A 16720-nucleotide genomic window follows, 5' to 3' on the forward strand; every position below is an offset into this window, starting at 1 on the left:
TAATTTTGGCTCAATACTCAATTTTCAAGTATTAAATTGCCCAATTCTCAATTTTCAAGTATTAGAACATAGTATGATAGCCTAATTACTTTGTTAGTTAAAATACTCATTGTATTTTGGGGAAGGGACATATACCTGTTATTTCCACTACCACCACAACACCCCCCTTCTTTTGAAGGATATTAGTTTATCCTTTTGTTGTATTTCAGATGGAAGGCCACATCCTCCCCTTGTATAATCTTTTGGTGAAATACAACGGACCTGTACCGTATGGTAATAAACTATATAAATAGAAAAAAGAACCACCATCGAGGCGCTCAACTGAAACTAAGTACATATGGATCAATGAAAAAGAAGCATTAGAAGAAGAAAATTTCCACCAAACTATATACTCCTCCTATAAGACTATTTAAACTATTATGGATGCACATCTTAGTGTTCTACACTTCATTACTTCTATATCTAACTAAAAATAGCTTTTATAATCTCTTTTAATTGTATAGCCAGTACCTCGTTCCCAACATAGAGTTGGATGACTAGGGAGTTTACTGATCTTCAGAAAGATTTAATGCACACTATTACTATGGAAACAACCAAATTTGAAGCTTCATCAATAAAATGTCCTTCCAGCAGTTATCAACAAAAACTAAGAATCCTCTATTATTGCCAAAAGAACTAAGAAAAATGATGAGTTATGAGTTTTGATGATCAACATATGCATCAGGGACCATGTCCTTTATCAGGTCCCCTGAGCACTGTACGAACGTGACAGATGTAAAGTTGTGGCACTGTTCCGACTTGCAGAGCCACAGTAGGACGGACGGATCATTGCAATGTCTCTATCTATATCACATGCTTCTCACATGTTCCTGACTTGGCCCCCTATATAAACATATTGGCATTTGTTTGACCTAGCACTCAAAACATATTATTCTCATTGTTGAAAAGAGCAGCCGCCACTGTTTTCTCAGAGCTTTCAAGATCAAGACTAAATAACTCCAAGGACCAGATCCCAATACGGAAAGGGGTCGTTTGGTAGATAGTCGAAATTATCCCGGGATTATAATCCCGGGAACTAATTTATCCCATCTATTGGGATTATTTTATACCATCTAAAAGATGGTATAAAGTAATCTCAAAGATAAGTGGGATAAGAAGGTATAAGGCGGATATCCGTATAATTTTTGTACCATGTTTGGTACAAGGTATAAATTTATCCCAGGATAAATTTATACTTTCTACCAAACATGGTACAAAAATTAGTCTTTGGGATATCTCAGCTTATACCTTCTACCAAACGACCCCTTAAAATGTCTTAAGTCCTAGGTTGTTTTAGTCTCTTATCTTTTGGTCTAAATATTGTAAACCGACACTTCTTTTAAGAAGGGCTTTTGTAGGTGTTTGGGTTATTAAGCTTTTTGTGTAGACGCCTAACTATAGTTAGTTATGGTGAGTTGAAGTTCAGCTAGAGGTGGCTGAATTTGTTTGGCTCTTGACTAGAGTTAGACAAGTGAGTGCTTGCAATAGAGTTATTGTAAAGGAAGGGATTAGTGGGCTAATTCCTTGATTGTAAAAGGCTTGTAATTTGAAAAACGTTGCTCAGTTAGTGAAGTTGAAAATTCTACCCGTGTAGGTCGTGATTTTTAATCTCTTGAGCAAGAAGTTTTCCACATAAACATTGTGTCTTGTTTACTTTCTGTTTTTGCTTAAGGGAACAAATAAGATATATGGTCCCTTATCTGTTTTGGTGGACGCTTAGTTTCTATCAAAAAATAAAAGAAAAGATAGTCACCAGCAACCACGGGCTTCATGAATCATGAGGCGGCCAGTCCAAAGAGCAAGGTTAGGGGTGTCAAGGGAATCATAAATCACTTTCGGAGTACCCCTTAGTTATCATAAATCAAAAATTCGGAATAGTCATTCAAATTCTTCAAATAGAAGAGCCAGCAGTTACATTTACCAATAGCAGTTTGGTTTGCTATCATATCTACCATAAAGACGCGGAAACGTATAACTTCTATCATAAACACATAGTAAAGAAGAAAAACGATAAGAATTGTTTTCTGCAAATCTTCTGAGCAGAGAAGTAAGAAAGAAGGCAAAAAATTGAGAGTTGAGATAAATACAATTCCTGGCCAAAAAAGTGCCACGTCACCTTCCTCATTCCAAGCATTATATATATATATATATATAATGTATGTATATAGAGAGAGAGAGATCTGAATAGGATTGAGTTAATAAAGTTGCAGTATACACATCACTAATGCTTTAAAACGATAGGATTGCATTGAGAAACTGCAACTGGTGATTCAGCTGCTTCCCCTTTTTAAGCTGTCTGGACAGAAAGGGCGTCAGTTCTTTATAGCTAGTCCTGCATGGTCTCTTTGGCTTCTTGCAGGTGAGTCGACCAGATCTTCCGCTGCAGTTTTATTAACTCTAGTGTTAGTGTAGAAATGCATGGGATGTTCAAGCATGGAAAAGAAATAAATAAACAAGTATGGGAACAAGAAAAAGAGTAGTAGAATGCTACAGAATCTAATGATAGAGAAGACTCACATAAGGGAGGCAACACATCTAAATTGCCCTATATTGAAGCTTTCAGTCCTTATGGGTTGCTGGAACTCTTCTGAAAGTAGATTAACCGCAAAAAGAAGATACATATTAAGGCATGATGTGAAATATGAAATGCCATGTGCCCACTGAAAGGGCCAGAAAATCGAGGCAAGTTAGTCAAAAAATAAAGAAGCATTTCTCCAGCACCAAATGGCATTCGGCATCACACAACATGATAAAATATACCACCAAATCCATAATCACAAATTCAAAATGACAAAGAGATCCTTTACAACCATCTTAGTATTACTCCACGAAGAACTTACCTTTGATTCCAAGATCCTCTGACTGTCATTGTAGTACTGATTTGGATGGTTAACGCCGGCATCACAAGATGAGCCATGAACAGCTTCAAAGGTTAAAGTGCATGCCAACTGCACCATTTTACAATCATAAACATATGAAATTAGGTGATGTAAAGCAGTGATAATTCATAAAATAACACACTAACCTGATAATGTCTATTTCGGACTTTGTCCATCACATCCTCCAGTGGACGACTGCCTACTCCCATCCTGGTCAGGGCAGCTCTCAGATTCTCCTCACTGTTGCAGCAAGTTTAGCAAGCAAAAGAAAATTGAGACCAAATGTAAGATGTTGAGAAATGGAGCAATCTTTTCCAACACATTGTCCTAAATTCTGAGTACCTACTACCTAAGTATAAGCTAATTGATATATTCTCTATCATCATATAGAGACAACAATATGCAACACCATGAAGTGCAAAAAAGGCACCTTCTTGTATTTCTTTTACTAGTTCAATCTTTGAAACATAGAATAATGTGAAGATAAAATCATTATCAAATTACTTCACTCTTCCTTACTAATCAACTTCAGTTTCCGTGCTCTTTGGAATAACACAGTGACTATACATTCTCATAAGTAGTCTTGTCGGATGTTACAAAATGCAAAAAGAAAAAGTAATAATTAAAGGCAGGCAACATATATCGTCTTTCAGCTCATGCATATAGCTACAAGTTCAAAAGATAACTGTGAACGTGTTATTAAATCTCATAAAGGAACTACAGATTAAAACGGAAAACAAACAAAAGCCAAAGAGATTAAAAGTAAAAGGGAATTTCGGTGAAAATTGTGGTATGGCAATTCAAAGGCCAACACTGAATATCCAAGTAAGACACATAGTATTATCTAGGAATTAAGTGCAGGTTTGGGTAGTGGAAAAAGTTATAACTATTGAGTATTGACCTTCATGACTAAGATGAACGCACGGATACAAGGATCCGTATCCAACTAGACAAAAAGTTAATAATAATAATAGAACTGACAGATAATAATCTTCTATGGTAATTGTTGAGAATATAATTAAGTAAATAGAAGTGTGCTCTCTCTAACAGCTTAAACTTTTAGATATGATAGTTCAACATGGTATCAAAACCAGACTCATCCCAATTCTTGGTTTATCCGATGTTGGGCCCCCCATATTATATTGTTCACGCTTCAATTGGTAGGAGGGGGGATGTAGAGTCGCACATCAGTGGTCGGATGGGGACTTGGTCTCCTTATATGGTCTTAGGTAATCCTCACCTCATGAGCTAGCTTTTGGTTTTGAGTTAGACCCAATGTCTATTTTCTTATCATAGTATTGGAGCAAGCAAAGGTCCTGGTTCGAGTCTCATTGCCATCCATTATCAAAAAGACTCTCCACGTGCTCAACCCACGAAAAAAATCAGGTTGGGGGCATGTTGAGATTATAATTAAGTAAATAAAAGTGTGCTCTCTCTAACAGCTTAAGCTTTTAGATGAGATGGTCACACACTTCAACAGAACACTTACGCAAATATTTATGGTCGACAGCCAATAGCTTAGCACTAACAGAACTATAAAAAGAGCTATCTTCTATGGATTTAGTTCTCATGTTCAAGATAAATAAATTGGTGTCCGTCCCTCCGGAGGACTTCAACATTCAAAGGAACTACCTACAACTGCTCATTACAGGAATTAAGAATTTAGCATCCAATCAAGGAGATGGGATTTTTTTTTCTTTTGTTGTGGATAGGTAATGTAGCTGAGAAATTTCATCCTTATCTGAACCTTGATATGGATTAAACTTTCTTGAGCTTACTGTATGGTCGTGATTCTCCTTAACATGGATAATTGCTTTTAATTTTCCTTTTGGCATTCGGTATCTGAAGCACACAAGCAAGACTGCAAGAGTAATCCAAACTCGCACCGGGAAGGCCAACAATTCAAGAAAACTGCTCACTCTCCAGAACTATCAACTAGGTTGCATAATTGATACACTGGTTGGTTTTTTTTTTTTTTTTTTTTTTTTTTTTAACCAAGTTGATACACTGGTTTGTTTTTATCTCTTTTTCTTTTGGTAGGAATTGGGCTTCCTAGAAACTTACAACTATGCCTCAATCCCAAACAACTTCCTAGAAACTTAGATGTCCAAAAAATTGTTAGCAAAGTGCAGGATAATGAGAAGTGGTGCTTAATCAATGACGAAGCCTGGAAGACCTTATTATCTCATCATGTTGCATGCACATCATGCAGATAGAAGCAAACACATGAAAAGTCATTCAGCAGAGAAAAAAAGACGAGATTACAAATTGTTTGGAAAGATAATTTGTCTAATAGTTTCAGGAACGAACATGGGGGATGAGCACTACATGCTGCATAAGCAACAATTGCTCACTTCAGTGAACAAGACCAAATGCAACATGAGAAGAGTATGACCTGAAATGACGATACGGACAGCCATGGTGATCTCCTACTCCTGGAGCTGATGATATAATCTTTTGACAAGAATAAGGTGTGTAATCCTGCACTCTTGCAAGAAAGCAATAAGGGTTTTTGAGAAATCAAATGGAGAAAAGAATGCAAATCTCAACCAAAAAGAATATATAGCACAAGATGTAGAAATAATTTCTCTTCTTTTCACTCTTTTAATGTATTAGCAGAATGTTGAAACTATTCCAATGTTCTATGCTTACTCATGGGCATGCAAAGGGAACAGGGAATTTGAAAGAACATGGACAAAAGCCATTTCTTCCGCTTTTGTCCTACCGAAAAGAGAAAACAGAAATCATAACTGATATCCGGAACTAGAAGAATTTGTTCTCGTTGTATTTCTTTTTTTCTTGGTTATTTCAGACCTAAAGCCCTTTTTTTGTGTGTTGCGCTTGTTTTTTTCTCAGGGTACTTCTCAGTTTTAATACAGAATAGAATGTTCTATCACGACTATGGATTACAAAAATGCATAGACGTTCTCTCAAACTCTACATATTCAGCAATGCAACTTCAAATAAGTTACTTACCGTTCTCTTTCCTTCTTTCCCGTAGTTGTGTCTTATGCCATATGCATATTCTTTATCAAATCTTTCAGCACCAACCTACAAGAAAGAATTATGCACTTAATTCCAGAGAAATTGAACACATCTGAGATCACCTTCTTCAGAAGGTGCAAGCCATAACATCTGACAACCTTTCTATTGTTCTCAGTCTATTCTCCCCTTATCCATAGTGGTAAATCTATTTCTAGCTAAGCCACAAATTAGCATGTACAAGGAAAACTGAGGGCAACTCTTCTACACAGTGCTTCTTACCTCTAATGGCTTGCTCATTTTTTGACATGTTCAGTCCATTACATTCTACATAGAAAACACTTAAAATGTGTAAAAAATAATACATAGAACCCTAAATACTGCTCACTTTCCGGGAGAACTCAGCTCTCCAGAATGCAAGGGCATCATCCAACTTCAATCCTACACCCTACAAATAAAGCAAGACACCATCAAAAAATGAACCGTGAAGAAAAAATTCTTACAATCGCTATTTGAGAGAAACTTTTTTTTTTTCGATGAAGTAAGATGTCTCTTTGAGAGAACCTAAAACTTGTTCCTAGTGGATATCCACATGCTTCAACCAAAGAATCTGTAACTCTAAACACATTATTGACAAGAAGATAGCCCTAATAGAACAAAAAGAAAAAATCAGGACTCTCTTCTTTTTTTTTTTTTTCTTTCAACTTACTTTGTTTCACGAATGATCAAAACTGTAGGATAAAAAGTGTTCTATACCACTTAGCCTATTTTCTATTTTTTAAAACAATTACTTCTTGCCCTTATCCACAAACACTTTTTTGACCACTTTCTAGCTTTTGTAAATCCTTTTCCTTTTTTATTCTACACTTCTTTCTCTCTGAAAGGCGTATACTTGACCAGAATCCTTGAATGCATAATTTGTATGTTTATCATATTGTCAGTCATCCATTTATATTATCCCTTGTGCAATAACTAGTGCATGATGTTCGATAACAAAGAACCATCTGTTGGAGCATTACTATATGCAGAAAATTTCTAAATTCAGTCAGTTGTAGTGAATTTCCTTTGTGGATCAACGATTCGAAAGCAATATTATATATAGTCATAAATAGCCCGAACCCACCACCCCACCCCCCCACCCACGAACCAAAAAAAGAGGAACGACTGCATGAATGCGATTCAACATAGATGAATCACCTAGGAGAAGGAAAGTTTGTAATTCATTTTCTGTAAATCAGAGACGAAGATGATGATAAGGGATTGCTATACAGCAGAATAAAATATGTGAGTGCTCGGAGCAACAAAATTCTCATTAATCCTGTTATCGCATCCTAAAACAAATAGTTCAAATTTATTAGGCAAAATCCATATCAAATAATGTAACCTTGAGAAATAGACCGAGTTGCATCCTCCCTCCATGCTTCAGATGATGATCCTCTCGTAGCTGCAATAAATCATAAACTGTGGTGAAGGCAAACCTTTTGGTAAAAAAGGTGCAGTACCAAAACATCATAACTGCTTAGAAGTACAACAAAATAAGAGATAATATGATAGTAATGCTTAAAAAGTACATCTGATGTTAATGAACTTGGTTTCTTGAACAACTTCTAACCTTTTGAAAAAGATGACGCATACATAGAGGGAATGAACTCTTAGCAATCTGATCAATGTCTTTTAGTGATATTTCTGCATGTTCTCTCGGCTGAAACAAAGGATGAACTAGTCAAGCAAATGCAATAAGAACATTGCAACTGTAGGAAGTAGGTGATAATAAAGTAGCTCTAAAGCACCTGGCTATAATCAGGACCCAGATAACTTGTGGATAAGGCTTCGATAATCTAAAATATTGAAGGGAAGTTAGGTTTATACATTAAGGAACATAAACAATCTTTGGGTGCAACTTCAAAACTAGCTCAATACTCACAGGAGCCAAACGGTCCTTCTCCTGTTCCCTGATCATCGAGGTCCATTTTCTGAAATCAATAAACTGAAACTTCTAAAAATCTAATGATGGAACAAATGTTTAACTATAGCAAGAGTGGTAACCAGGAGATGAAATTCCAAAAGCAACATGCTAGATGAAATATCAGAAGAACTTGACAATACACAAACAGCTTAATGAGGTCCTGGAAGCAATCTGAGCGATGGCAAGTGTGGTTGGTCTAAACGATCAACTCAGATATAAGAAAAGCAAGAGAGAATGAGAAATCTGATGCACAAAGTGGAAATGCAGATCCGGAAAGGATAATTTCATTTTTACAAGCAATAGACTTAAAACAAAGTTTAAAATAGTGAAAAAGAAGATAAGATATTTTCAATAATTGTTGTCTTAAGTTTTAAAATGTTGCTAATCTAATAGTTGGTATGCTCTTTTTGGCGACCAACCTGTTTGTCAGCACTAGCGCTTTCGAAAGATGACTTCGGAACTGCGTGATAACTAGTGAAACCACCTGCAAGAAATAAGCTATGTCACAGCAATTGGTATATTGATATTAACATATTCATGTGGATGCTCCATAAAAAGACTACCTGATTCATGGCAATATATGCATTCCCTTTCTGAATAAATACTTTTCGACCTGCCACAAGCTCTGGCACCTCCTCAAATGGAACCTTCAGTAATTAAATACAAAATAATATAAGAGAAACTCAACCAGAACCTCCCAAAGCAAAATCTCATTCAAACAAGATAAATAGAGTCCTTTTTGCCTCTTTATTATCCTTGCATAAAAGACTTAAAACCTATGTCTCATAGTTCACAATGAGCCAATCATGAAAATGTTCGGCCACACCAAGTGGTCTACACTCAAAATTATAGTCACTTCTCTTGCTTACAATCACCAACGAGCATGCTGGTCAACCCGATGAAGTTACTGAAGCAAATTCATCTGTCAATTCATACACGTGTGGCTATTAGGCAACAACTCTCACAAATTCTGAAACAGAAGTACACAAGTATAATACGGTCAGCAACATCTTTCTTTTGCACTCTTCTAGATAGATGTTCATGCAGACCCGGCTGGTGTTGCTCGGACTCAGGTGGGGGTATACTGGTGCAGATCTAGAGGTTAGATTTCATTACATAAAATTTTAGGATTTGGAGGTATGGATCTGATAGTGGGTAAGGATGCTGGGGTACGGTCGATAAATGTGTATTATGACATATATACATATATATTTGATTAACTGAAGTTATTGAACTAAAAGTAATAAAATTTAATTCTTGACATAAACCTAATATTTTATTCGTAAAATATCTCGCATATAGCGAAGCATTCTCATACTTTATATGGATACATGACATAAACTCAAAATCAAACCAAATACCTAATCAATCTATATTTCTTGGTCATAACTGTAGTCAAAGTATCCAAAATAAGTTGACCAAATCCGGTGCAGATCCCACGCCCACACCCAAATCGTGTCAGATCTACACGGGTATAGCTCTTGGCTCCTTGTGTTACTGCCATTTTCCTTCACCAGGGGAGTGGGAGGGGGAGGGGGAGAGAGGTAAACGGTCTGCAAAAGTCAAGAGCATACCTTGTAGAAGATAGCATCAGCTGCAAATAATAAAAATCATGATATTAATGCCCTTAAATATTGTCAAAATTGATGTTCACAATTGGATTAGCAAATAGTAAGAGTAATACTACTTGTAGTAGATTGGCCTATGGCGCGCATAACTTGGTTCAATTTGTCCTTCACACTCTGCATCAGAAGCAGACAGCCATAAAGAAAAAACTTATCACCAAAAGAATGTATTGATGTTAAGAAAACAAAAACCTAAAAAAAAATGTAACTTGGAGCGTAAACATAAAATTTACCTCATATTCAGCATTGCTCACAGCTTTGTATGGAAGATCAAACTCTGCCATTAGCGCCCTCTGCGTCCAAATTTATCATATCAAAACAATAAGCATAGAGATGTTCTGAGAGGAAAAGAGAATGTGCCAGTAACTATATCAAACCTGAACTTCAGTAGTTTCAACCCGGAAACGGTAGCGGAATAAGGTAGTTTCCATTGAAAGAAACCATTTTCTTAACTCCTCCCTATGAGATTAAAGTTTTAAAAAGTAAATGATCCTTTCTCAGAATTTAAGAAAGTCGAAAATGGAAAAGCCAAGAAGATCTACTCACGTCCTGCAATAAACAAGTCGCAAGACGAAATGTGAAATTATGTCCTTATTAACAACCTCGGATGAATGCTGATTCTTCATATTTGTTTTCCACAGATCCAACACCTAATTTGAAACCACGAAATCAATCCAAATGTAGCAAGGATTAGAATATACTACTCTATCTACTAAAATTTATGCTATGAGTTACCAGTTTCGCCATTTCATCCGGCTTCTTTCCTCTAGACAAACCATCCGAAATTCCTTTTAGAACTGGATTGAATCAAAAATAATCAGTGCAAGATAAAACTGTGTTATTCACGGCTCAAATGAATTTACAAATAAGTGTAAAGACATCAAATTATTATAAGCATCGGTTTCATAAACTGAACACAACTCCAGAAAAAATTAAAGGGAAAAAAAAAAAAAAAAAAAAAAAAAAGGAAACTGGTTTTTTTTTTACTAAATATTGAAAATGATAACAGAAATTAGCAATTAGAAAGCATCAACTGGACAAACTAAAATACTAAATTCACATAAATGAAGCAGTTGTACAAGTTCATCAAAAATATATAATAATTTGTAAAGGAATTTAGCTTCTTCTTTGCCTATTTTTTTCCTTTCTTCGATAATTAGAAATTAGGATTTGAAAATATTAAGAAATACTCAAACGCACAATATGTATATCATACATCCTTATGCTCGGAACAATTATTAAGTATTATGAGAATCAGTTTCATAAACTGAACACAACTCAAAAGATTAAAGGAAAAAAAAAACTGTTTTTCCTTCTAATTATTGAAACTAATAACAGAAATTAGCAATTAGAAAGCATCAACAGGACGAACTAAAATACTAAATTCTGTCTTCCTCGTTTTTCCTTTCTTCGATAATTAGAGGTTAGATTTTGAAATTTTTTATACTAAACGCACAATCTGTAAATCAATACATCCCTATGCTCAGAGCAAATTATTAAGTAAAAGGAAATTAGAAGTAGGGCAAGTAAAAGTAACAGATCTGCAGTAACTTTTTCTATCATATTATCTTCAATCACTATTCACTTAGAATTACCAATGGATGAAGTAAATTTAGTTTTTTACTGTTTACTTTTACTGTTAGTTACCTCGGAGGCGATCGATAGCGTAAAGCTCGAAATCTTCAAGACGGACTTCGAGAGGAGGAGCAGAACGATAGAGAGGGAGTTTTGAAACAACGCCGTTGTTGGACACTGAAGAAGATTTCCTCACAGCTTCCATTGTTTTGTTTCTTCTCCTTTTGGCCTCTATGAATTTTAAGATTGTAACACAAAAGTAAAGGGTGTATTAGTGGGTGAAGTACTATGACACAAAATGGCGGGAAACATTTCCCTCCGGGCATGAACTCACTTTTAGGCTGGGCTTCTACAGGCCCATTCACTGACTTTTAGGAAGGCCCGCTAACGCCCACCTATATTTCAGATCCCAAAAGGTAATGTTTTCATAAAAAATAAAAAATAAAAATGGGGAAATAACTCTTTTTTTTGCGCGGATTTCCCTTCATTTAGAGTGGTCTCTAATTTTTTCCTATAAATTGGTGGTCTTTAAGTTTTGCTCCTCAAATTATTGGTCTTTAATTTTTTCCCTTTAAATTGGTGGTTTTTAAGTTTTGGCCCTCAAATTGTGGGTCTTTAACTTTTGCCCTATGCCTTGCGAAATTCTGCCTTAAGGCATAGGGCAAAAATTAAAGACTACCAATTTGAGGGACAAAAATTAAAGCCCACCCCCAGCGAAAGACAATCCTGCAAATTGCACAAAATAACTCATATATACGGCTGTGCATCTAGTTTGCAGCTGATGTAGCCCATTTTATCATCGATGTATAGATGATGTATATGTTCTTTATAGCTATACGCCCAACTCATCTAATTTGCAACTGATGTTGTCCACTATAACATCGGTGTATAGATAATGTATTTGTTTTGTATAACTATCTATAAACATTACATATACCCTGTACCAACTCAAATTGCAATGTATAGATAATATATTTATTTTGTATAATTATATATAAACATTACATAGATCAATGGGTATAGACGGTATCTCTTTATTCTTCGTGATATTAACCACAATTCTAATGCCTATTTGCATTTTAGTGGGTTGGTTTGGTACGAGAAGGGACAACAAATTTATTTAGGCAAATAGAAAAGGAAATGAAAAAAAAATAAGAGATTCGAGAACTAGGGGTGGTCAGGGTTTGGTTAAAAACCGATCCAAACCGAAAATCAAAACCAAGCCGATTAAATAAACCGATATTTTTTTGGTTTAGGTTTGGTTTGGTTTTGAATTTTAAAAACCGATAATATATGGTTTGGTTTTGGTTTTACTAAAAGCAAACCGAAGAAAAAAACCAAACCAAACCAACAAATTTTATACATAATTTTTATAATTATATACATACAATATATTAATTTTTCTAAATACTTTTAAATAATTTATATACTTTTTAAGCAAAAATTTATTTATCTATAATATGCTAATGAAATTTATACCTTAAGCCGAATTTAAAAAGAAATCCATGAATTCAAACTCATTTATTCAAAGAAATAACTATTTGAGATTTACCTAGATTTTGTTACCATTCTCAAAAAAAAGATTTACCTAGATTTATTTTTTGTATTTCTTATAAAATTTATTCACTTAATTAAAATCATAAATCCTAAGACATTTTCTCCTTAATGCAAAAACTATAGCTACCACAATAAAATAGTAATAACGGATTATAAGTTGGAAAAGGATAAAAAATTCTCTCCTAATTGCAGGAAAAAACATGAAAGCGAGAAATACCATTAAATTTCTTAAAAACCGACCCAAACCGAACCAAACCGATGGATATGTAAAATAATTGGTTTGGTTTGATTTTAATAATTTTAAAAACCGACTAGATTAGTTTGGTTTTGGTTTTAACCAAAAACCGATCCAAACCGACCCATGAACACCCCCCATCAAGAATCAATTAAAGACTAGTGAATAAGCAATTGAGAAGGACAATAGCAGTATTTCGTTACTTCTACATCGAGATGAGGAGCCAAGATAGATCTTCTAGCTCTCTTTTTTTTGGTGGTGTCAATTAAGACTTTTCCACTTCTTTTGTGGTATATTTCAATTGTTTCTTACAATTACGATGGATTTGAGCCAGTTGCAGTCAAGTAATCTTTCGTTAGGGATTATAACTCATGTTTCGCTGGCCGGAAGTGCACTTAATCGGAGTCATATCGCCAATGATTCGATTTCTTTTCAGATTGATTCTAAATTAAGGAATGATGCTGCAACAATAATCATCTCATAGCTGAGGCTTTACTATGATAAGTTGGGTATGGCTAATATAGATATCCGAATATTCTGAACTCACCGTATCATCCTAAATCTTTTGCTGATAGAAGGTCGTGGAAAGGTGATTCACATGTATTTTGTGTGCACAAGGTTTTTTTTTGGTGAACTAGATATTACTAATATATTAAAATATTCACAAAACTACATTTGAGTTTATGACATTAGCGCCATTCAGCTGTTCATGATTGCCACCCATTTGGGCATTACATAACAAAATGTTTCTTTCATAAGTGTGCACTAGGTTTGCAAGAGAGTAACGTGGAACAAAATACAAGAAAAAAAAAAGCCATATTTTAAATACAAGTTTTGTTTCATTTGCAAAAAGAATTTTTGAAATAAAAACGCAATTTCTATTAGTTTATATTTCAAATACCAAATTACTGATTTTAATATCTTTCTTAATTAATTCTTGTTGTAGTCTAATTTTTTTTTTTTTATATATATGTTTGTATTAGTCTAAAAATAATTAGCTAATATTTTTATCTTTATAAAAAGACGGACGGCGGGGGGGGGGGGGGGGGGGGGGAGGTGTGGACAAAAGAACAAATAAATAGTAATGAATAGAACAATTTCAAAAATAGTGGGTGTTGTAATTGCCTGCACATGACTCCAACACCTCTTTGATAAAATAACAAGAATATAAATATTAAAACTAGACCAAATTCACATTTGATGCATTTTGAGTTTGGTTTCGACCATTAGCCTTGACTTGTTAATTAAGTACTAAGCAAAAGTTTTGATTGGCTCATATGCGAGGTAAGCCAAGGCGAAGAAGGAAAGGGTCAAGAATAGGGGATGAGGCTCCCCTCCGATACCTCATCCCTCTATTTCATCCGGTGCTACCCCAAATACTTGACACCTGTCCCTTCACTCATTCAATGGACCAGATCCATTTTGTTAACCAAAATACTAATAACTATGGTTACTTCTTCTCTCCTTACCTAGTTCCCAGCAAAATACTATTAATACATTTGACACTTTTACTATATCAAATTAGTCCAAAAACGATGATGCAATAACACCAAATGCAGATTGCAAATCAAAAATTCACTCTTTCTTTCTCTCTATTTCCCAACACAATTAAACTATAACACATTTTCCTTTAAATTCTTCAAAAAGGAGGAGAACAAGATCCATAGTATGCAATTGAAATACAATATGAAATTTCAAAGATCCGAACAAGGAGAGTGAATTCATATAGTTAGATGTTAGGTTAGACGGCAATCAGGGTTATAAGAAAGGTTTGGGGTCTTCTTCATAACAAAGCAAGGTTTTCCAAATTGAGGTTTCTCATCATTATGGGTGTGTTCTGTATGGAGGCCGGAAAATGTTTTCCCATGTTCGATTGGTTGAGATTTTTGAAAAATATCATTTTTAAGAAAATAAGTATCTTTTTTAAGAAAATAAGTTCCTTATAAATGAGAAAAATAACTTCCCTAATGGGAATAGGGTAAACAAGTCCACATGTGACATTTCATATTAATTATCTCCTCTCCACCCTCGAAATCACTCCCATCCCACCGAACCACCCCCACCCACCCACCACCACCCAACCCGCACCACTTACCTTCCACCACCTATCCGCCACACCCACACCACCTAACCACCCACCCCCACCACTTTTGAGAATTTCTTTGCTTAGTGCAAACCAAGGCATATATCAAACTACCAACTGCGTAAGGATAAGGAAGGAGATATTTCCTTGTTCTTTGTAACACTCAGTAAATCTGAGTTAGGTGTGAATGTGTATAATGAGTGTTGATATGACATATTAGCAATATGAATCATTTGCTTGAAAGATAGTTGTTTTGAAGTCAAACCAAATACCGAAGTTCGTAAGAGTTCTTAAAATTGTCTAAGTATGCGGTAGTCCTAACTTATGCCCAATTTTTGGGTAGTTACACTAGGAACCTTAGAAAATGCAACACATGGAGGTCGTAAGTCTTGAAAATACATTTCTATCTATATAAGGTGGAGCTCAAACGGACCTCTGTGCTAGGAGTTATGCCCATTTTACTGAATGTTGTCGACAAAGTTGAAAAACGTGAAATTTTGACTTAGTTTGAAAATGGACCCAGGAGCTCGCTGAGCTAAGCTCAAAGCGATATAGGTCCAAGCTATAGAATTCGCTTAACAAGTTGTAGGGTCCCAAGATGAAAAATTTAAGAAAAATTGGCTACGTATAAAATGGACCTCGGATCTCGCTGGGCTAAGCTCAAAGCGAGTTAGGGTCATACTATAAACCTTGCTCAGTGAGGTGTAGGGTCCAAAATGCCCCATCCTATAAATTCAACACTTAACTTGAAGTTTCATTTATCAGACATTCCAACTTCGTAAAAAATCCCTAAAAGATGACTTTTTGAGAGCTAACAACCCTAAGGCTTCCTCGACACATCTAAGGTAAGTTCTTGATCAATTCTTATGATTTTTACCTTAATCTAATGAAGATTAACACTAGAAATCTCACATATTCCATAGATTGTGAAAAAACTCGATTCAAGAATGGTGGAAGAGGAAGGTTGTAGGGAATTGTTGTGAGGTAAGTTTCTGAAATTTTAGTTTAGTTATGGGAATTGTTTTGGGTTTATATACATCTATATAACGTTAGAATCCATAGGTGAATCGCGTGAAAGAAAAAAAGTGAAATACGCTTAAAACCCCTAGTTTTCAAAAAGGATGGAAATTCAAGAGAAAAGTGTAAAGCTCTAATCATCTCATCTAAATCAATTGCAGCGTGATTGTTGAACCTCAGAAACTCCGTTTGATAGCAATATAGTGGGAATTGAGGTATGTCTCTTTTCGAACATACTTTTCAACCTTTAAAAATGGTTTCTTTTGCTAGGCTTGTCTGCGTGAGGGACAATCCTGCATTAAACCGTATGTGTATTATATTATATGTATGTGTCCGTGATTTCCCTATCAAGGGACGATTGAAACTAAATTATAAAGCTTTGAACTTTGAACATGCTTTATGTTACACCTTAAGAATTTCCGCGTCGATTACATCGTAAGCAAACTAATGTAAGTCCAGAGAGGCTATGATACCCCTATCAGGTTAAAGAAAGACTTTTGACAATCATTAAGCATGTACCCTAAAGGTTCCGAGGCTAAGATAATCGAAGAAAGTACTTTTCGTGAAAGTTTGTTGACTGGGCAGAGATATGGCCCAACATACCCACCGTAAAAGTGACATACGGACCGTCTGTCATGTCTGAGAGGTGTAAAACAACATCAGAGAGTTGTGCAGAATTTTGGCCAACATACGGTCAGACATACGGACCGTAAGTATGACATACGAACCGTATTTCCACCGTAAGTTGCTGTCGGTGGAAAA

At 35.3% G+C, this 16720-nt stretch overlaps 1 protein-coding gene across 3 annotated transcripts; it reads right to left on the reverse strand.

Moving 5' to 3' along the window:
- Positions 1–2213: 2213 nt before the first annotated feature.
- On the reverse strand, positions 2214–11344 carry LOC132043819 (probable DNA primase large subunit). Of its 3 annotated transcripts, none has more exons than XM_059434288.1 (20): positions 11139–11344; positions 10227–10288; positions 10038–10141; positions 9869–9950; positions 9725–9784; positions 9551–9608; positions 9441–9460; positions 8430–8513; positions 8286–8350; positions 7825–7873; positions 7691–7738; positions 7513–7602; positions 7285–7344; positions 6289–6348; positions 5895–5969; positions 5314–5399; positions 3065–3158; positions 2880–2987; positions 2557–2623; positions 2214–2419 (listed from the first exon to the last, which is right to left on the reverse strand). In XM_059434288.1, the coding sequence occupies exons 1-19, from the start codon at positions 11269–11271 to the stop codon at positions 2606–2608; spliced, it is 1356 nt and encodes a 451-aa protein (XP_059290271.1). In that variant the 5' UTR covers positions 11272–11344; the 3' UTR covers positions 2214–2419; positions 2557–2605. The 3 variants fall into 3 exon arrangements, with proteins under 3 accessions (XP_059290271.1, XP_059290269.1, XP_059290270.1); XM_059434286.1 differs by having other exon boundaries at positions 2557–2626; positions 11139–11341; XM_059434287.1 differs by having other exon boundaries at positions 2557–2626; positions 9554–9608; positions 11139–11339.
- Between the last annotated feature and the right edge of the window lie 5376 nt (positions 11345–16720).

Source organism: Lycium ferocissimum, unplaced genomic scaffold (genome assembly GCF_029784015.1).
Source record: "Lycium ferocissimum isolate CSIRO_LF1 unplaced genomic scaffold, AGI_CSIRO_Lferr_CH_V1 ctg2850, whole genome shotgun sequence".
In the NCBI taxonomy this organism is placed as follows: Eukaryota; Viridiplantae; Streptophyta; class Magnoliopsida; order Solanales; family Solanaceae; genus Lycium; species Lycium ferocissimum.